Source organism: Callospermophilus lateralis, chromosome 5 (genome assembly GCF_048772815.1).
Source record: "Callospermophilus lateralis isolate mCalLat2 chromosome 5, mCalLat2.hap1, whole genome shotgun sequence".
NCBI classification, from domain to species: Eukaryota; Metazoa; Chordata; class Mammalia; order Rodentia; family Sciuridae; genus Callospermophilus; species Callospermophilus lateralis.
Genome location: NC_135309.1, coordinates 79897539 through 79924652, shown reverse-complemented (window position 1 = coordinate 79924652; position 27114 = coordinate 79897539). Strand labels below are relative to the sequence as shown.

The 27114-nt window shown below is 37.3% G+C and overlaps 1 protein-coding gene across 2 annotated transcripts in view; it reads right to left on the bottom strand.

Annotated features, from left to right (window-relative positions):
• Positions 1-27114, bottom strand: part of Efna5 (ephrin A5) — a 277348-nt gene that overhangs the window by 5850 nt on the left and 244384 nt on the right. The window contains exons 4-5 of one of the 2 annotated variants that reach the window (XM_076856945.2): positions 4654-4719; positions 4162-4242 (exon numbers count right to left, since the gene is read on the bottom strand). In XM_076856945.2, coding sequence (XP_076713060.1) covers positions 4162-4242; positions 4654-4719 — 147 coding nt within the window. The remainder of the gene's footprint in view (positions 1-4161; positions 4243-4653; positions 4720-27114) is intronic. The other variant, XM_076856947.2, reaches the window with a different exon arrangement.

Sequence of the window (27114 nt, the reverse complement as noted above, 5' to 3'; positions counted from 1 at the left end):
TCACATTAGCCTGTCCTCATGTAGATGCTGCTGCATCTAACATGCTCCCCTTTCCTGGACCTTAGAAAACCTAGATGGAGTGGTTTTAGCTTAGGAAAATGTTAGGAAGCAAGAATGGGAAGATAAATGATGAAGAGAAAAATGTGTGTAGTCCTGCACAGGATAGTCAAGTACTTGCAGACCCTCCTTTTCTTTGCTCTTTTTCAGCCTTGCAAATGCATTTTGCAGTTAATAGGGGGTAGAAGACCCTTAATATTCCTGGAATTAAAATTCAAATCACTTCCCCAAGAGCACCAAAATGGTGTCAAACAAAACAATGGAGTACTGCAAGAACTATAAACCCGGAGGATTCCATAGAACTTTTTTTTTTTTTAACTAATGTACTGGAGATTGAACCCAGAGGCATTCTACCACTAAGCAATATCCCCAGCCCTTTTAACTTTTTAATTTTGAGACAAGGTCTTGCTAAGTTGCAGAGGCTGCCCTCAAACTTGTGATCCTTCTGCCTCAGCCTCCCGAGTTGCTTGGATTATAGGTGTGTGCCACCATACCCACCCAGAGTTCATTTTAAAATATTGCTTATATTTATACACCTGAAATTATATGTGTTCTTCTCCACGTTATTCTTACTAACATATTACCTAATCTCTGCATAGTTTGGAACCAAAGCAGCTCTTATGTACTCAGTGTGAGAATGAAGGTGACCCTTTCACTGCTTCCTGTCCCTTCCAGGTGCTCAGCAAAGCCTAGTCATTACTTGAGGCCCACTCAGCACAAGACACAGTAAAAGGGCCTCACAGGAAAATTGAGAGGAAGGCTTTCATGTTTCATCTAAAGTGAAGCATGAGGCTTAATGTGCCTTTCAGTCCTCTCATCACGGACAATCTGTGGACTTAGCCCTTTTATAAGCAACCAATGAATGTATACCATCCTGCCCCGAAAAGGGGAAAACCCATTTTCTTGGGGCATCATGATTCTTTTCTTATTCCTGCAACATGATGTTCTGCAGTGAAGATTCTACAAAGCATCCTTTGATTAAAATAGAGGCTCAATGATGGGATACTCTATGGCTCCAAAGGGTGAAATGAGAAACTGGCTATCCTTTGGGTAAATCTGAGCAATTTTAGAATTCTAAGGAAGAATTCATAAGCAAAATCTACCCTAATGGAAATTACACCTAATTTCTAAATGTGGGAGAATTTCTAACATATAACAGTGAGCATTATTTGGAAGAAGAAAATGTTCCTCTTCAGAAGCCAAATCAAGTCTTGTCTCCTGGCTACAGGATTCCACCACACAGGGGTTTCAATGGTTAACTGAGAGAACACTAGCCATATTTTGGAGCATGTAATGTGGCATATGTCTGCCCTGAGATCATCCTGCATCCCTGATGATAGGAAACTGGCAGGCAAAGTGTTGCAAGCAAACAACAAAGACAAATACATTCCAAAGATAGGTGAATTAGTACATATTGTTGAGAACATGCAGTGGAATCCTTTCAGACTTGCTGGATTCAGAAAGCCTGCATCAACATCCGGGGCTGGTGAACATCCATTCGCTCAACCAGTTAACACAGTGGTGAATTGCTCTGAGGCTGAATTTTGTAAGGTATAAGTTTACACCCTCAAATTTGTTATGGTATTCACACTACCAAGGACTGTGGCTCAACCTTTTCTCACCTTTTTAATGAAGATGCTCACTGGCAAGCAAATACAGTTACAACTATCTCAAGGAACTGCAAGCATACCTACCCTGTACTTCCCAGCACCCAAGCGTGGGTATGCGCATGCATACACTCTCTCAACTATACTCTTAAATGTTTACAAACTTTCATCAGTTACATGCTTATAGATTTGAAGCTGTTAAAAATTTTGAATGATCACTGAAAACTTATTTCCCTGAATTCTGACAGTGAAATATGCTCATGTATAAAAGTGTCTTAATGTCTCACATGTTATCATTAGTTGAATTCAAAGGTAATTTTCCTAATAGCAGAATAGTCCTCAGTATACCTCTTCTTTACCAGAGAAAAGCATGCAGTATGTGGGTTTCTAAACAGTCTCTTTCTCTCTAAATAGGCAATGTCAGTTTACCTGGAAATGACATGATGGTAAAGATATGTCTTCATTCTGCATGTGTATCAAGAAACAATCCCAGGCAACTTTTATTTATAACATGCCTAACTCTTCTAGTTACCTTTATTCTTATTACCAAACTCAGGAGAGCAAAATCTTCCTTATGAACATCTATACCTCTAGAAATGATAAAGAACAATAATTTTATTTACATATGTATATACTGGAGCCAAGAGATCTGAATATGAAACGATCTAACTAGCTGTGTGGCCTGGACAGGTCTTCTCAGTCATAAGAGAAACAATGTAGACTTTATAGTTTTTTGTTTGTTTGTTTGTTTTTAAAGAAATAATTTATTTGTTGTATTGGGATTGAACCCAGGGGTACTTTACCACTGAGCTATATCCCCAGCCCATTTTTATTTTCAGACAGGGTCTTGTTAAGTTGCCCAGGCTAGCCTCACATTTGCAGTCCTCCTACCTAAGCCTCCCAAGTAGCTAGGGTCACGGGTGTGTGCCATGACACCCCGTAACTCTATATTCTTTAAGATATTCCATTTGACTTGCAGCTCCTATGATGGCCCACATCCTTGAGCTTGTGAGGAGACTGGTACCTTGAAAGTCACAGTAATGCTTCCAGATTTCTAGGACACAATTAAAATGTCTCTGTGTCAGCACTCATTCCTTGCAACTTTCTAAAGCAGCTAACTGATCCCTGGGGAGCCACTAAGACCTCTGAAAGCTCATTGTACACACCTCTTGTTTGTGCTTTGGGTGAGATGCCTGCCTTAGAAAAACAAGAATGCTTGGGGGGGAAAAAAAAACCCTAACTCTTCCTGTCAGTTACAATGTGAAAGCTATTGTATGTCCTGAGGCACTGCGTATACTCAGGGTAAGTTTCCCTAAGGCTCATTGACTGTGTTATCCCAGTAACAATACTCAGTGGATAAAGTGGACCTGAGGCTCCTTTAATTTCTATCACAATAAGAAAAAAAAAGTCTTACTACAAAAAATACAAAAAAGAAACAAGAAAAAAATTCTCCATTTGCATAAGGGGACTCAAATCTCTTTGTGAAGTGAAAATAGTTTTATTTCCCGTCAGCTTTGAGATGATGGGAGATGGGTAAAGAAAGGCATCATGATCTTCAGCAGGAGAGGGGAGGAAAAGATACTACTATATGGGAAGGACAGCAATGAGCTGGGAATAGAGGGCCACTACCTTTCATAAAGAATCTAGCTGCATTTGATGGCCAAATTGAATTTATAACCAAATGGATAGTTTATAGGTTTACATTATCCACAGTATACTACAGCGTAAATACTTAAATGAGAGTTCTTGTGGGCTTTATTTTCTTTCACAGGGCTGGGATAGTTTGAAACTGTGAAACTGAGTACTAGAAAAAATTTATCTTTAAGTCTTATTTTGCCTCAGCAATCAAAGATCATATTTGGCTCAACAGGCTACGGTGTACATTTGTGAGAGCAGCAGGTGTGTGAATCTGTGGTGGAAACATGATTATACTTCTCCAGACAAATGCTATTGACAACAACAGCACAAACAGTATTGGAATAAAATGAAGTTTTTTAGATCAGTTTCATGAGGTATGTGATTTTCTAGGGAAAACTAAATACGCTGAATTGGTTGCTCTTTTGTTCAATAGTCCTACTACTTTTAGCCACAGATTTGGATATCAAAATGAAAATTTTATAAACACATACAATGGAAATGTTTTTTGTCTTATATGAAAACAGATTCTTTAATATTCACAGTGATCCACCAGCATGCTCTGAGGATATGGCAAAAGGCAGTGAGATTTTAGCATTCTGATGGGGCTTCATATTAGGATACTTTATTAAATAAAACCCATGTCCAAAAAAAGAAAAGCCATATTTAATCTAACATGCATTACACAAAGATAACTGGAGGAATGAAGTAGAATATAAGTAATATTAGCATTGGAAGCAATGGGCAAAAGCAGAACAATCGTAACATGCAAACATGCAGAGAGGAAGAAAGGAAAAAAAAAGGGCTGAAGCACCGGAGAGAGAGATGCATTTGTTAAAAGAGATTCTCTAAGCATACTAACCTGCTGGTTCTAATGAATTTTCTACTTTGTCGTTAACATCGAAAACACGATCATGAACACCTATAGTTTTCATACAGCTATCTATAACAAAAATAGAGATAACAGCCAAATATGTTAGTGAAGATACCCTTAAACTCCCATTTCTCTTTTTTTCTTTCTCTCTATTTTTCCTTTTATTTATGTCAAGATTGTTTTACAATCAATGGCATGTATCCGAATGCCAATATTGTTCCCATTAGCTGTGCACGTACAACAGTCTAAGAAACAACAAGTTAGCAACTGCTGTGTATTTAAATAAAAGCATCATGAAGAATGATGAGAAAAAATATGATGAAAACTAAAACATGGATGTTGATATACGAAACAGATACCACACAAGATTTAACAGTAAAAAAAAAAAAAAAAAAAAAAACTTTTACCGCCGTGAACGAGACCACACGATAAAGCATGCGCAGTGAAGGCACCCTCTGAAGCTCAATCTAGGGAACTTACTTGTTGGTCTCACAAAGACTTTGAGTTTTAGGCAGGACCTTCTTCCATTATCTGGGATTGCAGAGGCTGTGGTGAGAGAGGGCAAGAGAGAGAGGAGACAATGACAACTGATTACTTTCAACAAATCATACTTTTCAGATGGATCTAACTGCTACAGAGGAGTCTACTTTCACATCCCACATTTCAATACAATAAAGAATCATGCAAGAATGTGGGTCATCTATGAAAAAATATTTTGGACTTTCATTTCAAAGGCATTTCCATTTAACTTGATCTGTTATGAATTTTCTCTAAATCAAGAGGATAAAACGGAGCCCTCTTGCTTTAGGGGCTGCTCCTCCTCAGCTGCAGGAAGAGAGGCCCACCAGAGGCTGGGGGTGAAAGTGCTGGGGAAAGTGCTGGCAAAAACCAGTATCGGATAGTCAGAAAGGCAGACTTAAACATGACCAATTTCTGTTGGGGAAAGCAGAGCTTTGTCTGTCCTGAAAGCTTGTCTGTCAGTGCTTTGCAGGTAATTCAATTAGAGGTTTTACTCAGAACTTGGCTACACTTTCTATATGACTAACCCAAGCCCAGCAACTTCCATCATGCTATTATAAGTACAATATGCTATTGAGAAAGTACTATGTTGCAACGGCACATTTATTTTTTAAAAAGTGTGCAACAGAGAAGGATGGAATTAATAAAGTGGACTTACCAAAACATGACAACATGTTTCAAGTTATAAATCATTTGAGGAAGAAACTTTCTTCTCCTCTTCAAGATAATAAGATTGTAAACTTTCTCTGGGTTTGAAAGATTATCTCCCTGCAGCACTCACAGCTGAATGTCAAAGGGATTTCCAGGGGTGGCAAGACCCTTAACAACCACATGTGTTTACTAATGCATTCTAGAAATGACATAAATTACTGAAATGAGTGCTGCATACTTTCCTCCCTATATGCTTGCTTCAAGTGGTTTCTTTGTTCCGAAAAGGCAGATGACATCAATCAAAACACACATGGCTTAAAATTAGTGTGGTAATAGCTAAAAGTGACAAAGAGAGGGCCAGCACTGTCTTCTCTCTTTTTTTATTTTTATGGTATTCTTCACGGGGAATCCCAGAAAACAAATGAACACAAAAGTTTACTTTGCAGGTAAGAGGATTCAAGATGTAAATTCCAAACCAATTTTACATGAATTTCCTCATAGAACTATAGATCCATGAAACCATGCTATAGGAAAACTTATAAATTAAGCACCTAAAACCTCAAGCTGTAAAGGACCCCCAGTGTCACTATTCAACACCTGTTGAAACTCTTTATTTTAGGACAAAAGTATGGAGAAAAGATGTTTTCCACCCTCCCCACCTCCTCTGGATCCTCTGACAAGCAGTTAAGAAGTGCTAACAGCTGGCTTTGCTGTAGGCTTTCATTAAATCAAAGTCGGAAAAACTCCCTCTACTGACATTTACAGTAACTAGTGTGTTATTTAGGGCACAATATTTGCACTCTGTGGTTTGATCCAGGAAATGGTGTCCTTCCTGTGGACCCCAACTGCAAATGTGCATGTCACAAACACAGTGCACATAGGTGATTCCAATTCATTAAGAAAACCATGGGTTCTTAAATGACTACGTGTCTTACTCACAAGAGGTAGTGTGGAAAAGCAAAATATGGATATTTGCACTGCTGTTCTATAGGTTTTTGAGTGGAGAGGAACTCACTTTAAGCCTCTGAACTTGATTCACCATAAATAGCTGATTTTACACGATATTGCAAGATAAATAGGCTCAAAGCAGGATTAACTGTTTAATTGCTTTTGTGAAGAGCTTTTTGAATTTAGTACTGGTCTTTCAGATTTCTCTTAAGTAGAAATAAATCCAGGACATAAAAATTATTGTAGGTTGTACTGGAATAACTAAATAGTAGCAATTGATGAGACATCCAGGAAAAAACTAAGGGTTCTCTCACCAGCTCATAAGAAGGGACATGAGCCTTTGCTACTAGATAAATTACATTCCAAAATTATCAGATATGTTTTACATAAAATATAAAATAGAAACCTCTCTTCCCTACCAGTCTTCCTACTATTATTTCCTAACACCAGAAAAGCTGAGACAATGATAGTGTGATCGATGCTTCATGATACTGTTTGACTATAGCATTCTAATTCTTAGAAAAATTTATGAGCAGAGACTATTAACATACAATTGGTATGTGAGTGCATGTACAGACTACATTAACATGGACTGACTCCACAATCTCTGCTCATGAGATTGTGCACTCATGCCCTGAACACCAAGCCCTCAGAGCCAAATTGAGAAGTGTGCTTTGTTAGGTCAGTGTAACTTTAGTTCCTTACATACCATATCTAAAAACAAAACCAAAAATATTTAAAAAGATAAAAAAAAAATTCCATATTGTGGAAATTCTTTTATCCATATCCTTTTATCCATTTCTTATCCAAGGTTTTAGAATGTGAGCATGCAGCTTCACCACGTGTTCAAGATCTGTTCACCCCACCCACCTTAGCTGACGGTGCAGGATGCCTTTATGTCACTTGAAATACAGAGGACTAATTATCAGTAATATTTGAAGACATGAAATAATTACAAAAGTGCTTTACGAGTCACAAGTAAACTAAAGGCAGAGGATTGAGCATTAAAAGCACAAAATAATACAGGAATTGAAACATGTACTATATGCCTTCAGGTAAGCTTTGAAAAGAAAAATTTTCAGGATCACTTGTGAGTAAATGGCAAAGCTAAGGATGCCTGGCTTTTGTTAGGAGCTAGGTAATATTAATCCCCACGACTCTAGAGAAATACCACTTTATAACATTCACCTCAGAGTGACCAATATTATCTTTATCTTAGAAGAAATTTATATATAGTTTCATATATATATATATATATATGCAATGTCTTCTGTTGCTTTCTTTAGAAAATTAACAGTCAACATTAAAAACTGATAGTGAATACTTATCAAAATGCATTATGTATTACTGCAGCTTCATCCATCATTTCAAATACTTTTAAAATTCCTACTATGAGCCTGCTTCTTTATTAAATGCTGGGGATGCTAAGACAAACTGATCTTGCCTTTTTTTTTTTTTTTTTTCAGAGAGAGAGAGAGGAGAGAGAGAGGGAGGAAGGGAGAGAGAGAGAAAATTTTTTAATATTTATTTTTCAGTTTTCGATGGACACAACATCTTTATTTTATTTTTATGTGGTGCTGAGAATCGAACCCAGCGCCCCACCCATGCCAGGCAAGTGCGTTACTGCTTGAGTCACATCCCTAGACCCCTGATCTTGCCTTTGTATTGTGCTTATTCCAGCTGGCGCATAAATGTGAGGACATCTAGAATGATCCACATGAGAACTGAGGCTTACATGAAGAGCTAGCACAATTTTGAGTAGGGAGCGATAGCTTTATCTTGGAGTGTGAAGGTGTGTGGCAGACTACCTCACCAGAGGAATTTTTGTCAGAGGCTTCATAGGGTCTCTGGAAACCGACCAAGAGCAACTCAACAAAAGAATTACAACATTTTACCCCTAAATTCCCAGGTCAAAGCTCCAACAACTAAATAGAAGTGTTAACCTGCAATCAGTAAAGAAAACCTAGACCTGAATTCTTTTTATAAAGAGACATGGATTTTCTAATAGAGATTTTCGAATTAAAATGAGAAATGTCTTAAACAGTTGCCATGAAATCCAAATTCATATCCCTTTACTCACTGCTGAAAATGCACATTTGGCATCAGGAAGTTGGGGGTAAGGATATGGGGGCCATTAAAACAAGCAAAAGCTCCCATTCCATTATCTTAATAGCAACTTTATAAATCAATCCATAGGGTCCCTTCCCCCTAATGAGCTGCAAAGTACCAAACAAAACTGTGCAGCACATAATGAAATACAAGCTGGGGGTCCTCTGGTTCTGTGTTTAGAGTACCATGCTAATAAGGCCATGAGGGCCCCTTATCTTCACTCTGTTCCATGACCTCATACAGGGGCCCTAACTTGAGTCATTCCCCCAAAATCATTCCCTTGGTGTCCTGGGCTCAGGTGAGTTTAGCATAGCACTTAGCCAATGTGGAGCAAAGGAGGGACCTATGCTTAAAAAACTATATTCAGGATTTCGAATATATACTGTATTCACACCACTTTGCACATAGCAAGAGAACACTGTTGTTGTAGTTAGCTTCTGACATGGCTCCTAGTGATCCCTACCTCCTTGTACTCAAGCCTTTCTGTAATCCCTCCCCTCAAGAGGGGGCTGAACTTAGTAACTTGCTTCTGAGAACACAGCCCAAGTTAAGGAGTATCACTTCTGTGATGAGGTTGCAAAAGTTTGTGACTTCCTTCTTGCTAAAACTTCATCTTTTGCTTATGAAGCAAGGTACCATATTGTGAGATTCTCAATGCAGAGGTCCATGTAGCTAGAAACTGAGCAAGACTTCCAGCCCTAAGCATGCAAGGAAGTCCTGGCTTAAAAGCAACAACTCACAAGGAATTGTATCTAGCTAACCATAATGTGAGGCAGTTAGAGTGAATCCTCAGCTGGACCTTGAAATGACTGTTTTTTGTTTTATTTTTATTTTTATTTATTTATTTATTTATTTTGGAGAGACCCAATGTTCTCAGCAAAGTGGAACCTGGACTCCTGACCCATAGAAACTCTGAAATAATATTGTTTTAGCCACAAGCTTTGGGGATAATTTTTTCAAGACCTGGCTGGTGCAATGCAGTATACAAACAAATGTATGTCATCATTGATTTCCCACAGCTGCCTTTAGACTGAAGGACTAAGACACTGCAGCATTTTCTCCTGATGGGCAGCCATGTCCTTGTTCCCATGGAGCAGTGCACTCCTTACACTGGGGCCATGCCTAAACAACCAGATCCCTTACTAGTTTATATTTCAGGCTACTGTTACAAGTCCACTTAAAATAGGCCTGTAAGAGAGGTAATTATAAACTGCTGTTGAAGAAATACTACAAGACACATCTATTTGTTCTCACTCCAGCATTTAAAAACTGTTTTTCATTTTCCTTCTCATGCAACTTGGTTTGTTTTTGCTAATGTAATCAACCTTTCCTGTTCCTTGCAATTAACATGATGTCTCACTTTAACTCTGAATTGCTGGGTGAACCTAAGTGGAGTTTGATACAAAATATGAACTTCAGTCATAAGAGAAAATGCTTTTCCTCAGATCTGTGAAATGGGATATAAAGTTGAGCTTTAACTGAAAAAATTTCAAAGTTAAAAATTTTAAAGTTAAAATAAGTTAAACTTTTCTTACTATCCAAACCTCCTATCAATTATCTTCTTCATAGGCCATCAAACTAAGTATGTGACTTTAGAAGTTCCACAATAATTAAAGTATCAAATATTCTTCTTCATAAAGAACCTGAAGTTTGGCAGGAGAGGGGTAGGACTCTCATTTCCTACTTCTTTCACATTTTCAGGCCCAATACAGTGCTCATTAGTCAACTTGAACATTTCTGTCTAACCTTATTCGACCTCCAATCTTAATTCCAAAGGCCAAAATCCCTCTCCTTTTCTGTGTCCCATGTCAATCTGGGTACTTTGAGAAGTTTTATTTTTTAAAACAGTCAGCCACTTTCTTCTTTGTAAAGAAATGAACGTGTGTGAGCATTAAAAATGCAGTTTTCCATTATGTTTGCCACAGGCAATATTTCTCAATTTGAGCAAGTCAAAAGAAAAGATAGGTTATTAGTTGTTAGCAGGACCCAGTTTTTTCCCCCTCTAGGTTTTTCATGCAGTTTAACATACAACACAAATATATTCAAATTAGGCAGGTGAAAGCAGAATTAAGCATTAATATTTCTTTCACAGTAAATGCTGGAAAAGTAAAGCCCATTTAAATACACAGCAGTACTGCAAATGTCTCCTAGAATTTAATGAATCAATAAAATCCATTTTGTGTATATAGGCGAAGGGTGGGGAAAAGAAATGGTGGGAATGGGATAGAGAGTAACCAAAGCCATATGGACTTCTTAGAAAATGGTTACCAGATTTGCAGAAAAATTCTTAAAACAAAAGTTAGGCCTCTTCTTAGTGAAGAATACCCAGGCAATAATTTGCAACTGACTGCTTGATTTTTTTTTTTTAAAAGCACCGCAATTTTCATATTAAGAATAAAATCACCAGTTATATTGGACCACATTACACCATTCTACCTATTGAGATGTAAAAGTCACATGGTGGGGTTTTTTCTTTTTTTTTTTCTTGTTTGTTTTTGTGGTGCTCAAGATAGAACACAGGGCCTTGCATGTGTTACAGCAAGTTCTCTACCACTAAGCTGCAACCCAGCCCAGAAGTCATGTTTTTAATCACTGGCTCATGCCTTAGGTGTATGGAGTTTGCATCCACAGGAGCTGGTTAAATTTGCCCACACGTTTTACCTCTTACAGCCAGCAGTATCTCAAGACTTAAATCATTGGCAGGTTAAGGTCAAAGCCCCAGCTGTAAAAATTAAAAAGGAGGTTATTAAGTATGGAGGCCTTGGAGAAATTAAAAATAGCATGTAAATATTAGATACTTTGATATGGCTCTGGGGATGTTTCTTTTAAAAAACCAGAAAAGGGAAAGGGATATATTTCCCACAATATAATAAGAAGGATGGAAAAATGTACTCCCCAAGCTAAAACTTGTTTTCAACACTAGGGGACTATAATGGGGAACAAAAAATTAGAGTAAAGTTCAGGGCAAGGGAGGTAAAATAAGTTCCAGCTGGGCAGCCTCAGAAAAAAGAGAAATTGGGAGGTACCACCCATCCCAACCATTGCTCCCCCAATGACTCTACCGCCTTAGGCGAATTCTCACTGCAAATGCTAACTTCAGTATTATTTAAATTCCAGCAGCTAAGTCTCAGTAGATCAATTACTTTTTCTTAGCAACCTCAAACAAATGGCTGAGGACAAGTTTCTTTCCACCAATTTCTGGAAATAAACAAATAGAACATCATCATGCTTATGTACACATTTATTTGAAATATGAGCAAACTTTTACTGAGTTTTAAAAGCTTAGTGATGATAAACCTGTTTCCACTGAAGAAGGGTATCAAAATCTATTGAATTATGAGCAGGAAACAACGCTGATTTTGGAGGATTATTTTAAACTGTCCCTTATTAGAAGGCTTTCTCATTCTTTCTTAGGAAAATTTAAGACAGTTTAAATAAATCTCAGTGTGTGATTCAAGACTCGACCTCCTTCTTCAATGAATGGGGAACATCCAGTCCACTCAGAGAGATAACACTTAGATCTCATTTAAATTAAAAAAAAAAAAAACCTAAACATATTACTAGGCATTTTATTATTTAGAAAATATCCCCAAATATCTTTGAACAGTTAGAAAAAAAAAATGTTTCCTCTTATCAAATATTCTCTGAGGCCTGGCCTTGCCTGAGGACACACTGTTTAAGTATGTGCAAAGTCTTCAGATGGTTCTTCTGGTCTGTGGTGATTTTGGCAAACCTGCTGTACTAGATAAGTATTATCTGACAAAACAACAACAACAACAACAAAAAGGATAAGCAGAACCATTCACTTAGAAAAATCCTTCTTCACTGGAAGCCACATAATGAAAGTAATGACAGCAAAAATAAAAGCTCAGATAAAAGGTAAAAGTCCTAGAATCTCACAAGAGGAACGATTTGTATTATCCCTCCTCCTCAGGCTCCTTGAGCAGCTCTGTATGGTATGCCATCAGGTGACTCTAAGGAGAGCTACAGAGCCCCCATTATTCATTTGTACCGTAACAACAGAAACAATGTTTTTACCATACAGCACTAAGGCAGCAGAACAGCAAAGTACTAATAAATCATCAAGTTAATGAAATTCAAAGAAACTCCTAGAAAAATGTTAATTTTTTCTAGCCTTTCACTCTCCCCATTATCCTTAACCTCCTTGGGGAGGGTGCTTGGAAGGGACATGATTAGTTGTTTGAGAGCAAGCATAATGATGCTCTCGACTCTCTCCTTGGTTCATTTATCATGACTTATTTTGTATCTTTGAATCATCTGCTTAACCTACTACCTATGCTTGTTTCGCTGTGAGCCACATGTTCTCAAAACAAATTTTAAGTGTCACCTACTTAAGAGGGGCTATAAAATTGCACAATGCACTTGGAATCTCAGGTGATAGATCCCTAGAGATCTCAAATATTATTTCACTACTATACAGATTGATATCATCACTCTGTACTTATTCCTCCCTCTGCATAGGGATTTCCTGAAGCAAGGGCCCAGCTAGGGCTTCTTAGGTCTCCAATTCTGAGTACAACTATGTAGGAGAGGGAGGGGACAGGACTGAATAGCAGTGTTAAAAAAAAGTTATTTATCATTCATGAAGAAAATCAGACAAATGTGACCCTTTGTAGTTTACATTTTGAAAGAAGGTCTCTCGTTATGTTGCCCAGAGTGGCCTTGAACTCTTGATCTTAAGAGATCCTCCTGCCTCAGCCTAACTACAGGTGCATGGCACCATGTCTGACTCTATAGCCTAAATTTTAAAAACTGAATCCTACTGTAGATTCATTTGTTAGTGTTTGGGGGGGTGTTTCAGTCAGGTGTTTTTTTGTTTTTTTAATTGTTTTTGCTGTGACCAATAGACCTGACCCAAAACAAACAAACAAACAAACAAAACAAAACAAGAGGAGGAGACATTTATTTTAGCTCAGTTTCAGAGGTCTTAGTCTGTAGACTGGCAACTCCATTGCTCTGGGCCTGATGAGAGGCAGAACATCATAGTGGAAAGGCATGGCGGAGCAAAGCAACTCAAAACACAGTGGGGGGAGGTCAAAATTATAACCCCAGGGCCATGCCCCCAGTGAAGTACCTCCACTAGCCACACCTTACCTGCTACCATCACCACCCAGTTAATCCAGACCATTGGATCAATTCATTGATTAGGTTATACCTCTCATCAACTAATCTTTTCACATCTGAAAATTATTGCATTGTTTCATACATTAGCTTTTAGGGGATACCTCTTTTCTAAACTGTAATGATGGGGGAGAGGGGGGATGATGAAGGTGTTCATGTGAGGCTGTGTGCTGAGTCTGAGGCAGGTGCTTGGAGAATTAGAAAGGGTATTGGAGGACCCTCATTCTTTTGAAAATCATGCTAAGATTCTGTGGGTTGTGTTTTAAATACATTTTAAGAGTGTGAGCATGCTATTAAATTGAAGCAAAGGTAGACCAAAATAAAGACATGAATTCTACAGAGAAACAACCCAGGCCGGCCACTGAGACTTCCTTTGCAGCTTCACGGCTTGACCCACTACAACAATGGCACTGAGCAGACCCGACTGTGTGCCCTAACATTTCCACAAACACTCTGCTGCTATAGTATACATGGTTCTTATTTCACTCTTCCGTGTTCCTTTGCATAAATGTAGATAAATATTTATGCAAATCAATGATTCATTTGGTTGTTTTTCTTAATCGATAGGCTACATTCTCCCCCATGTCAATCATTTCTGGTGAGATATAAGTATCTAAGCAGGAGTACCCGTTAGTTTGGGGTAAAGATTCCCAATGGAATTCTAGAGGTATGAAAAAATTAATGTCTTCTCTTTAGCAGGCTCAATTTTATCAAGGAGACAACTGTTTAGGTACCAGGACTGTATACTTCATTTCACACCAAAAAGCTTTCTTTGATGGAGGTTTTATGTTGACAGAGTGAGTAATATCTTAGGGACTAAAATCTAGTTTACTGTGATTGTTTCTGAGTAGGACAACTTTTCAGTAAAATTGATGTCTGTGCATTCCTGTCCATCACCCTACAGCATGATAGACAGGGTCTTTCATAATCTGATCCCAACTCTGATTTCTTTTTTCTCTCCCACCTTCAATACACATTAATAGCTAGTCCCAACAATATTACCTTCCAGAACCTCCTGGAAAGTCTTATTTTTAATATCCTGTGACCTTTGTTTTGCCTCTCAAATTCCAGCTCCCTCCAGTCACTTGAGATATGTCCCCTTTCTTCAATGCACTACCCTCTCCTGAGTTCTTACAGCATCTGATTCTATCTCCCTTATAGCAAGTGCACCATTCTGTTTTGTTTTAGAATTGGCTAGTACTTCTTATCTCTGTTACTACAGTTGCAAGAACAGGAGCCATCCTGGTGTCTTGAGTTCTTGGTGCTGGGAGTCTATTGCTTTGTTCATAACAGGTGTTCGATAAATATTTGAAGAATGAGAATAGAGATTAAGAAAAATATGCCCAATGTAGAGTGATTTGTTGACCAGCTATGAACCGAAACTCAGGAATAGAACAAAAAAGAAAAATGAAGAGGGGGTAAGGGTAAATGCCAAATAAATTAAGAACAAAAGAAATTTCTTTGTTTCTGGGAAAACTCCTCTCCCTTTGCTGCAGTTTCTTTCTTATAGAATGACCTTGGAGACTGTGGTCTAATAGACAAAGTTCAAGAGACATAAAAAATCAAGTAGGTAGTATTTTAATATCTGTGTGGTTCCAAGAAATATGAAGTGAAGGGAATGAAGGAGTCTTTATAACCAAAGATACACAGACTCTGAACAAATGATAACCTAGGTAAGGGGTTGCAGACCCCTCCAGTGATCAGTTAAAAAAAAAAAAAAACAGTCAAGGTAAAACTAGAATCCAGGTGATTAGGAGCTTCTGAAGTAATAATAAAATAAAGCAGCACTGGGCAATGAGGACCACAGGTGAGGGTGATGTCATCCTGGCAGCAATGCTAGTCCTTAAGAGGCACCGACAAGTCAGGGCACCTCAGACATTACATGAGACTGTAATTGTGTTGAGGAACATAACTATCCTTCAATTACAGCAGACTTTTAAAAGCTAACTATAGGCATCTTTAAGAGAATTAAAACCACAGATCTAGTATTTCTTATGTAAGAAAAAACATCTGTGAAGTGGAACTTCAATACTTTGAAAGCGTAGGATAACTTTGGCCAATTCGAGTAACAGATCGGACATGTAATTCCAATTTAAAATATGTAATGGAAAAATTGATTTGGTCTTGTGACAAAGTGAAATCTGGTTTACATGTAGTTTCGGAACATTTAAGAGAACCAAAGCTTCATATTTTTAGTTTAATTTATTATGATGACATGAATTAATTAAATACTTGGAAATATTGTACAGTCAGACAAGTGATATATTTAAAAAGGTTAGAATATATTTTCAAAGGTCAGAGAACATATTAAATCTTTAAGTTCAATGTAAAATGGTTAAAGAAATTAACTGTGATTATAAATGAAGCCAAATATTTACATTGACTAGTTTTGTAGATAGATTGAGATGTATAAGCCAATTTGAATAGTCTAGATTTGCAATTTTTTAGGAAGAATTATTTTTAAAGTTTGTTAATTTGAAAGAGTGAAATATCAAATTTTAAAACAAAAGTAACCTTCTAAGTAAACTTTTATGTGGACAAAAGCCACCCTTCTGTGCCTTAGAAGTTTATAGGATTTTGCCTGGATTTCAGGAGGGGGCTCAAATGCAGTCTTCTCGGAGAAAGCTCCCAGGATCAGCCACTTGAAAGCTGTTTCCATATCTTTCCGTCACCAATTTTGCTCTATAGGTCCTAGTGTAATTGACAGTTATAGATTTGCTCATTTCCTGGTTTACTGTCTATTTCCCAATTAAGTTGTAAACTCTAAAAAAAAAGAAAAAAATTTTTAATTACACCACAGTGTTTCTCAAACTGAACATAGTGCTTTGTGAGAAAGCAGGCAACCAAACAATACTTTTTTGAAGGAATGAAAAAAGAATAATCTGGAAACTGAGTAAACCAGAGATAGTTAGGGCCATATAGTACAGGAAATAACCAAAGTTACCAATGTGTTCTAGGAACTGTGATCTTCACTGATTGATCTGCTATGTTTTTCACTTTCTGTGACTATTACTTTTATATTTCTTCTCGCAAATGCACAAAGCAATCTTACCGGTAGCTAGATGAAAACTTGGCCCACTTTATTGCTGCTGCAAACTTTTGGAGAGATTTATTTACTATTTGATTTGCCAGAAACCATAGTTTAGCAAGCAGGTAATGCACAGATGGTAGCAAGATGGATAATAATAGGTTGATAAATTATAACTTTAACATAAAGCATATTAAATAAATCAATGGTGTATTTTTAGGAGCTTCTAGTGTTTGAAGTCTGAAGAATGAAAAAAAGGATAACCATCTTTTAATATATGTTTCTGTTTTTAAAGTTTTTATTTTTCATGAAAATCTTAAAAAAAGAGTAATAAAAACAAGTATTCTATCCATTAGCTATGATGGATAGCCATGGTGTGCTATTAAGTTTTAAGCCAATTGTTTAATACCAATGTGCTATTTAAGTTTTAAGGAATCGTTTATATTTCTATGATGACTCTCCATGTCATATAAATAAGACTTATTACATTCTTTGGCATGGGGGGGCGGGATTCATTCTATTTTTCCTGTGCTTAGTGGAAGAAAACTCTTGGGTCAACTTATCTTTTTAATCTGAGAAGTCTCAGCTGAAATTGGCTTTGAAGTTCACTAATTACAAAACTCAACAGGGGTTTTTCCTTATTTGGTGTAACTCATATTTCTATTCATTAACTCCAGTTTTAAAAAAGATTAAAAAATCTGAATAGGAACAAACTTAAAAGTCTAAAGAACAGCCTCTCTCCTGTGACACCTTTAGACACTTACAGTGCAAACTTTGCTCCCAGGATCTGATTCCACATCTTCTGTGGCTGGAGGAAGGGGAGGTAAAGTGTATGTTTTGAAGTTCCCAACTACACAGTGCTTCAGGGAGATGAGAAATCAGTAAATGCTTTCCAGTCTGTACACTGGGAAAATTTATGTCAACCTGAGTTACAAGGAAATCGGCATTCTGAAGGGCAATCCTGCTCAATGCTCTTCGCAGGGCCAAGCCACTGGGTTCAGATGCTTTCATTCTGGTGAAAAGATCATTACCAGGCGGCTCCGGGGAACTTGGCCCTCCTGTAAGTTGTTCCTTTGTTATGAATATGGAACAGATGGAGCCAAATCTATCTGCTCTGTAGGAACAAAAACACTTACAACCCAGCTCTCTCTATTAAAGACTCTACTTAGCTCCTTTATACCATCGGCTTTCTGTGCACTGCTGTGAGGTTTTGACTTTATAGAAAAAGGCACTTCATAAAAGCAACAGTTCTTACTCTTAAACCAAAGTGGCCTAAGAACTAAAGAAGATGAATACATGGTTTCACCCACAGGACTCCTTGGAGATATGCAGATATTCAATTAGCAGTGTGCATGTGTGCATGTGTGTGTGTGTGTGTGTGCAGGAGAAAGACTGTACTCAATTCTGGTACACGTCTGCATTAAAACAACATGAAAATATAGAGAACAGAGAGGAGAGCGATGAAGATGTCATGTTTCTCATTACAAGGATGGCATCTAATTGCTCTAGCATAATAAAATGCCGGGATTTAATTTTATATGTATGTCTGTAAGGCTAGCAAGGGCTGTCTTGAACAAAAAATATGACTATGCACAACAAAATCATGCGGGTAAACATAATTAGTAATTAGGACCATACCACAAAACAAAGGCTGTATGATGTGTCTTCACTATGAAAAATAGTAATAATTACTTTCAGAATCATGCCAATTTGCTTTTATAACCTGAAAGATACAAACACTGCAGGTAAAACCAAAGCATGCACTTATTTATTAGGCTGATGAACTAAAAGACATCCAGAGGCCATCCCTACAATGTGCTGTTGCCAAGACATGTGTGTTGGCAGATAGCTAGGTGAGTGTCACAGGCTTCCGGGTGTGGATGCACAGCTGTATGTGCACCTCCCATTGATAGCAACAGGGGGAAAGGAGTGTCTGCCTCATTTCATTACATTTATTATACTGATACATTTAAAGTCTGGCTGCCTCTTCGGAGATAATTGAAAAAAGAAATTCTGTGGCAGGATGCTTTGATTCTGACTAAATCAAGTCTTCGGGCAAATTTCCTCCTGCCAGGGGAAGCACAGCTTGCCTGAAGTCGTAACCTTTGTTGGAGGAAAGGAACTGGCCTTGAAGCAGATCATGAAGCAGATGTTTTATGCCAAATCAGAGTCTAGGGATACGGGGGCTACTGCAAATAAAACTCTTCTTCTGTCTGTTCAATCATTTCAATTCCCTGCAGTGTGAAATATGAACTTGCCAACAAATGGCCAGCGTGCTGTGCCTCGCAGCAGGGGGAGAAAGTGCCACAGCTGTGCCAGAGACTGGAGAACTCGAGACGCGCGTGACATGTTCATTAGTCCCCTGTATGGCCAGGGCCTGCACCAGGCCAGTCTCCAGAGCCATCCACGGGGAAGCTGGCAGAGTGTTTACTATGCCCAAAAGAGTTAAAGACACAATTTCCACAGAAATGAGATGCAAACTTGTAGTGATCTCTCTGGTGACCCCAGGAGGTTGGTGTTTAAAAGAACGGATCTTCTTTGGGCACAAATGGGTAGAAAAAATTATGTCCGCCAGTGCTTTCAGCCTTTCCCCCTGACTTTATTAAGCAGTCTGCTCTGTGAGCAGTAAAAAATAAAATAGCGAAATAGACTTTAAGCCTCTAAGAGAGACTGAAATGGTCGCATGTAAGAGCTAAGATGTTCCTTCTGTGCATCAGAAAGATGGATTTGTGAGAACTGCCCGGCTCACTTGTTGCAGGCAAATGTAACCCTGGTTCCTTCCAGTGTACTGGCCTTCTAGTTCATTCCACATTACAGCTCTGCAATGATAAAACTAGTTCATTTATCTAAATTAAGGTAAAATTAGACCAACAAGTTTCAACTGGACATCTTTTGCAACATATAGAACATGCATAGTCACACGTACTCCTATAGCTGTGATCTTAGATTGTTAATATACTATATTCAATTCTATTGTGAGATTTTTTCAAAGATTATTCACATACTTTTTAGTGCCACATTCTTTCACGTTTTAATCATGAGCTCCCTAAATAGAAGTCATTTGCATCTGTAAACATTTCCTTGCGGTAGTATTTAGCAGTATATTCTCTTTGTACAGAGCTATTTTAAAAAGAAAATAAACCTTAATATGGAACAACAATCAAGCATGAGCTTTAAAAGGTAAATGAGAGGCCAGTGAAATCCTCTAACCCCTTTATGTAATTTTTGAAAAATGTTTGAAGTTTCTCAATTTTAAAATAGCCCAGAATCATATGGTTTATTTTGGATGACAGATTATAGGAATACTAGCCATATAATCCAACTCATAACCTAAATCATAAGGACATTTTCAAGAAATGAAATGAGTTTGAAATAATTTATTATTCTGAAATGAGGCCAAATAAGTACACATGGTTCAAGCTCAAAATGATAGACCATTATCACAACTAATGGTGAGCTCTCATTAGTTTAGCATTTCTAAATGAATGTTGTAGTCAATAAATCTGTCACAGAATGGTTACAAATGATTGTTTTAAGGAATTAATAACAAGACTTATATTTTTGTTTTAGGATTCTTTTGGCACCAATTACTCTAGGATATTATTTTTTCATAATGTTTCTTTTTCTCTATTTAACTGGACCAAATACAAACCAGAAACATGAAATTATTTCTTAATTGACTTGAGCTTGGTGGGAGGGAACTGTATCTCAGGATGCACAATACCAATAATATTTTTATAATGGCCATCATTTATCTACTATTTCTATGCACCAGGACCTGTGCCAGGTTTATTAAATTTAATCCTCAGCACAGTCCTTTGAGGCAGGTATTACCCTCATTTTAGAGACAGGGAAACCGAGGCTTAAAGAGGATAAGTATTCTGCCAATGCCTGCATAGCTAGTGTATGGTAGAATGGATTTTCAATTCCAAGTCTTTCCAATGCCAAAACTATACAATCTCGGTTTACAATATAAATCATACTTTTCTTCATGATTGACCTACTTCAAATATTTGTTTCATAATTTCCCAGAAGCTCTTAAAGTCCTTCCAAAAAAAGTCTAGGGGGAGGTTCAAACTTGGTAGAACTTGACTATATAATCTTAAGAATTTGCAATAGGTTTCAGTAGAAAACCAAGTGGGGGTTGGCCTGCAGAGACATGCCCTACACATATTTCCTAATCAAGTGCATGTCAAGAAAAAGCCTTTTAATATTATATTACCGTAACTGATGTACTCCCAAGTACCCATATGCGCCATGGTAGGAGGAAACAGGAAACAAAACACAACACAGTAATCCAATGTTCCAAAAAGAAAACGGGAAAATTGGCAGTGTACTCATTACATACTCCCCTGTGGGAGGAGAGATTTCCCAGGCTGGCCTTGTTGTCTCTGACCTCATAGCACAGCCCTTGAGATATGCACAGCTCTTGCCTGCTCCCACCTGAGGTGCTTTAACCCTGGCCAGGGAGAGAAGCAAACTAGTTAACATTTTAGCACAAGAACCAAAATAACATGTAGATGCATAGCAGGAATTCCTCCTATCTAATCCCAATATTGTGGGCTCTGTCTGGGGAAGGGGCCTGCAGAACCCATACCCACCTATCTTACATCTAGACAGAATCAAGAGCTGTTTCTGATACCTCAGGAAAACAACAGATACAGTAAATTCTTCAAATTCAATAAGGGTGACTTTATACCTCTCTAATTTTTTTTCTTGCAATATAGGAATTTGGTCAAGGTACGTCCATTCGGTGACATGTATAAGATTGTCCTGCACCATCTATCTCCCTATTTTCTTTTACTTAGCCAAATGAATATACAGATTCTTGTCTAACCAGAGAAACAAAGAATTCTGCTTCACTCTGGATAAAAAAAAAGTCTAGGGTAATCCTGCTAGAACCAGAGTCAGATCATGTTACTTTTCTGTTCAAAATCCTCCAATGCCACCCACATCCTTACATGGTCTACCATCACTCTTTATTCCATTACATACATACATATAAATTTTATACACTGCTCAGATTTACAGAGCTATTCTATTCCTTTGTTCATCTTGCTCTAGCCAGGAGGGCTCCTCACTAGTCCTGGAACACTTTAGGCATGCAATCTCAGGGCCCTGGTTTATGTTTTTTAATGTATTATCTCTTTAAAAAAAAAAAAAAAAAAAAAAAAAAACCTTTATTTATTTATTTATTTTTATGTAGTGCTGAGAATCAAACCTAATACCCCACATGTAAGAGGCAAGCGCTCTACCGTTGAGGCCCAGCCCCAGCCCCAGGACCTTGTTTTTTTAATGCTCACTCTGCCTGGAAAATTCTCCTGTCACTCAAAGAAGTTGCTTGCTCATTTCTTTCAGGTTCCTCCTTCATGGTTAACTTTTAGAAGGGTCTTTTCTAACTATCATATATAAAATGGCATTACACCTTGTTCATATTCTCTATTCTCTTTACTCCTGTTTTTTTTTTTTTTTAAATCATAGCATTAGATAAATTTCATGCTTATTTATTTGCCTGCTTATCCCTTACCCCATCTCCTACCTCTAGTACAATGTAGGTTCTATTGAAACAGGGCCTTTGACAATTTTTTTCTCCATTGTATTTACAAAGTGTAAAACATTATCTGGCCACTTAATAAACATCTGTTGAATTAAATAAGGAAGGAAGAAAAGAATAAAGACAAGGTCATCCCAAGAAAAATACTTGTTTGCTTATGGATCTACTATAAATACCTACACAATCACAATTTTGGAGTAGAAAAAGTAAAATAAAAATTTTAAGCACTGAGCACACATAAGAAATTCATGCAATGAAAGTAGGTCCATTAGTTTTGTTATAAATATGAATAAAGTGGCTTTGTTTTCAAGATAGGTTGAGGATTTTCTTCACATTCAATTAAGATGCACTAAAACATTTTTGTGTAAAGCAGAGTGGCTTTAAAGTTGTTTTGAAAAAAACTTCTACTAATAACCTGGTACTTGCTTAAAACATTCCTGTGAAGGGAGAGGCAGATAACAGCAAAAATAACAACCAGGCAGCAAATCAAAATGGGGAGTTAATTTTTTTTTTCTTGGTGACTGTTTTTTTTTTTTTTTTTAAACTAATGCCAAGCAACAGGAACTGCCCTCATTAGCTGAAAATGCATAACAGAGTGATATGAACCTGCAGGAGAATATTGTCATCAACATCTAACTACTATGCACTTTGGAATCCTCAGAGTAACTAGAAGTATAAATTACTGAATCATAGAACTCACGTTTGAGAACCTGGGAGACTGTCTAGATCAGTCTCCCCATCTTACAAGGTTAAGAAACTGAGATTCTGCAGTTTGGAAAGGCAGAGTGGCTCACTGGAACTCATCCTGCTCAAATGCACACTGAGCAGCTGATCCGGCCCATGAGCCTATATCAAAAGAAAAGAGAGGCAGGATGCCTGGACACATACCTGTAATCCCAGCAACTCAAGAAGCCAAGGCAGCAGGATCACAAGTTCAAGGACAGCCTCAACAATTTAGCAAGGCTCTAAGCAACTTGTCGAGACCCTTTTTTAAAATAAAAAGGACTGGGGATGTGGCTCAGTGGTAAAGTGCCCCTGGATTTAATCCCAATTACCAAAAGAAAAAAGAGAGAGAGAGAGAGAGAGAGAGAGAGAGAGAGAGAGAGAGAGAGAGAAAGAAAGAAAAGCGTTCGGCAAACTACCTGGGACAGAACTAGAACAAATGATATCCCCAAAGTTCCTCTTAAATACCAAGAACAAAATTATTAGGAATTAAATGTTTAATGAATTTATATTATAATTGGTCCTGCTCAAATTTCTGAAATAGTTCAGGTGAATTTTTATTTTCTGATCATATTTTTCATAGTGCATGAAAAATCAATGTGTGTACTATATTTATGTCCCTTTTATAGAAAAGGTATAATTTTACTATTTTAAATAACTACAGAAGATTATGGTTGCTGTATCTTGCCTCTAACATAAGGTCTGTCATGGTTATGATTTATTTTCTCTCAAATACATGGTCAAAGACAGTATTAATTAAGATATTACTCCTGATGGAAAATGGGAGGCACTTTACAACTTCTGCTTTATGATTCTATTTCTGAAAAGCACAGGGGTAAGAGAGGGATCTGTCTATGATACTATTTTGAGATACTAATGAAGTTATAGGACTGATATTTCTCATAAATAGTCACCAGCTCCTACTCTCTATGAAGCTTATTAGTGTATCTGTGCAAGTATGATGTTAGCCTATGCCAGAGCTAATACCACAAAACCGCACGCACATACACAATTACCATCAACACGAAACAACACACACATGTTGCTACCTCCTTGACCATCTTATTAAGGAAGAAGTTTATAAAATTCTTGTCTCAATTCTTAGGGCTTCAAGAATTATATCTTATTTTCAAAGAAATGTTCTTTCCATTTACCTATAGCTATATTTTCAACTTTTTAAACCCCTTACATCAATTCTAATCCTGAAAAGTATATTTAAACTGGACTTTTAGGAATCAAATTGTTTTTAAAAATACTCTAGGGCTATTAAAGATCATATTATTTTTGTAAATGGCATGATCACTCTACAATTTAACTTTTATAAAATCCTAATTTTCCTATGCCATGCTTGTTTAAAATGATAAGGAACTATACAAATCTCCTCAAGGAAATAAAACAAAGAGTAAGTTCTTTCTACCCCAATTCAGTTGAAAACTCTCTCTAGACAACAAAAATTTTAAAATACTTAGCAGCATCTGCCTGGTCATTTTTTTTTTCATATTTACACAGATCAGAATTTCCATAAAGCAAGACTGCTCCTGTAAAAGCCTTGGTGGCTTGCTGTCAAAGCCATCTTGCCCTAACTCTGAGTAAGAGAGTCTTGAATCCCCTGGACTCTTATGTGGATAGACCATCCCATCCTTCACTTCTGTTATGCCACTGTATTTACAATAAGAAAGAAGAAATATGCAGTCCATGCCTTCAGGACCTTACACTGTAAAGAGTAAAATACAGAATTTGAAACTTCTTTGAACTAGTGAACCTAGTCCAAGGTGCTAAACTCCACATAGAGCTTAAACACAGACATTAAAAGCTGCCAAAGAAGCATGTTTAATGCAGGGGGCCTTTTGGTAATCTGGATGCACTTGTGAATCTGAAGATAGTACCAAACACAAAGTAGTTCAAAGAGCATGTGCTGAATAACTATGTCATGTAGGTGTAGGATACCTAGGATTGAGCTTGTAATGACAAGATTATATCTCACTGTTCATCTTTACCAGTGTTTGGGGATGTGAGAAGCCCCTTATATATTTAAATCCTAGAGTTGCTTCATAAACTGTCAAAATGTGGGGAATATGTGAGACCCAGCATGATAAACACCCCACCCTGAGACCAGACCTGTGAGAGAACAGAAGGACTCATGAGGGTGCAGTGAGGATAATGCCCTGTTACAGCTTTGTAAGGCAGCATGATGCCTTTTGTAGAACAACAAGAGACCAGATGAAAAACTATTATGGGCAACTGGGGACAGCAGAATTGGCTAATTACTCATTGATTAAGTAGGATTATCAATGTCCAGAACCAACTTGGAAGACATATAAGTGAGTGGCTCTCCTTCTCCAGCACCCAGCTTGGTCATTCTAAGGCATTAATATTTTCATCAAAGGATATGAGAGGGACTGTAAACTAGGCTTGTAAGTAAAATAATTTGGGAAACTAATCCTTGATTTGAACTAGTGGTTTAGTGGACTAATGGTCCATTAACATGAGATGAAGTTCAATTAAGAATAAGCTGTGAGCTGGGTGCAGTGGCACACACCTGTAATCCCAGCAGCTTGGGAGGCTGAGGCAGGAGAATCACAAGTTCAAAGTGAGCTTCAGCAACTTAGCAAGACCTTGTCTCAAAAAAAAAAAATTAAAAAGGGCTAGGGATGTATCTCAGTGGTTAAGAGGCTCTGGGTTCAATTCCTGGTACAAAAAAAATGCTGAGTCAAAAGCATAAAGCTTATAAATCTAAGTATGTACAGAAGAGCAGGCAAGGTACAGGTTTATCTCAGGAAACAAAATCTACAGCACAGTAAAACCCGGACACGCATTAAACTGTTCTACTCCATATATCTAACCATAGTTTTGTCTTCATATTTTGGATCTGAATTTAAAATAAGATTTCAGAAAAGAAATAAAAGTTATTAAAAGATCTCTTGTAGAAATGGCCAGTGGAATTTAAGTGGTGTAAAACATGTGAGTCTTTGAAAAAAAGAAACAATAGCCTGGATTTGTTGCTTTTCTCAAAAGAGGAGTAGATGCAAGTATGTGGGTTTAACAATACAGAAAATCTGGTTGCACTGACCAGACAGAAAAGATTGGATGATAAATGGTATTAAAATGAATTTCACACTTTTCATGAGTAGGAAGAGTATATACTTAGTATACTTTATATCTAAATGGGATTTTATAAAAAATTTAACCTGATCCCACAAAAGTCAAATCCCTGTTGCTGTGTGACAAAAAAAAAAAAAAGTAACCAAGGTCTACTAAATTGTGTGAACATTTCATATTGCACCACTTTGTGGGAGAGTTACAATGTACAGTATCCTATTTAAGGCAGAAAGTCTTTCAGGAGAAAATTTAATTTAAACAAAATTTCCCAAACTTGACTTAAATTTGACTTCAGAAATTGTTAACATTTTAATAATTTTCACCATTCCTTGGAACCACTTTGGGATCTCCAATCTCCTTTTACATACACAGTTGAAAAAAATGAACCCAGTTATGTTAGTGATCCTAGATCTGACTAGAATCGGGCAGTAGCAGAAAATGGGCTTAACTCAGACCACTGCAATTCTTATGCTTTACTGATGCCAATAAAAGAAAGTTGGAAATTAAGAAATAGGTATTTTCCATTGTTTATCTTGGAGTTTCTGCTTTTTTCATGTTCTCTCCATCCAAGGAAAGAAAAGCAATTAAATGTGAGAAAAATCTTAACTGAAAATATAAGCCATATTCCTTTATTTGTTGACCTTGGTGAAGCCACAAACATACTAGACAAATGTACAAAACTAGAAAAATATTGCTATGAATATTATTATGCAACTAACTAGAAATATAAGTGGTGAATTGGTGCTCTGCCTCTATTGCACTTAAAGGATTTTCTACATGGGTCTTCTCTTTGTTTTGAAACATTCCACATATTCTACCTTACTATTCATCAGTGAAATACACTCCTATTTTGGGCAGTGGTTGTTTTTGCCTACTCGGCATCACTGCCTATCTCGCTTGGATGGAAAAACAAACTAACAAGAAAAACTTTGAAGAACTTTTTCCTTATTCCATGCGGTCTTCAGGCTGTCAATCAAGTCCTCTATTTTTTCCAAAGGACAGGCGTAGATGCCAATCAAATTCTTTTTCCCCAGGAATTTGAATTCTGAGTAGGATGACATAGGAATGGAGAAATGTTTGACTTGAGAAAATCAAATGGCTGTATCTTGAGATAGTCATTGTTCTTGAGCTCTAGATGCCCAGCAATGTCTTGATTCCTGTCCATCCA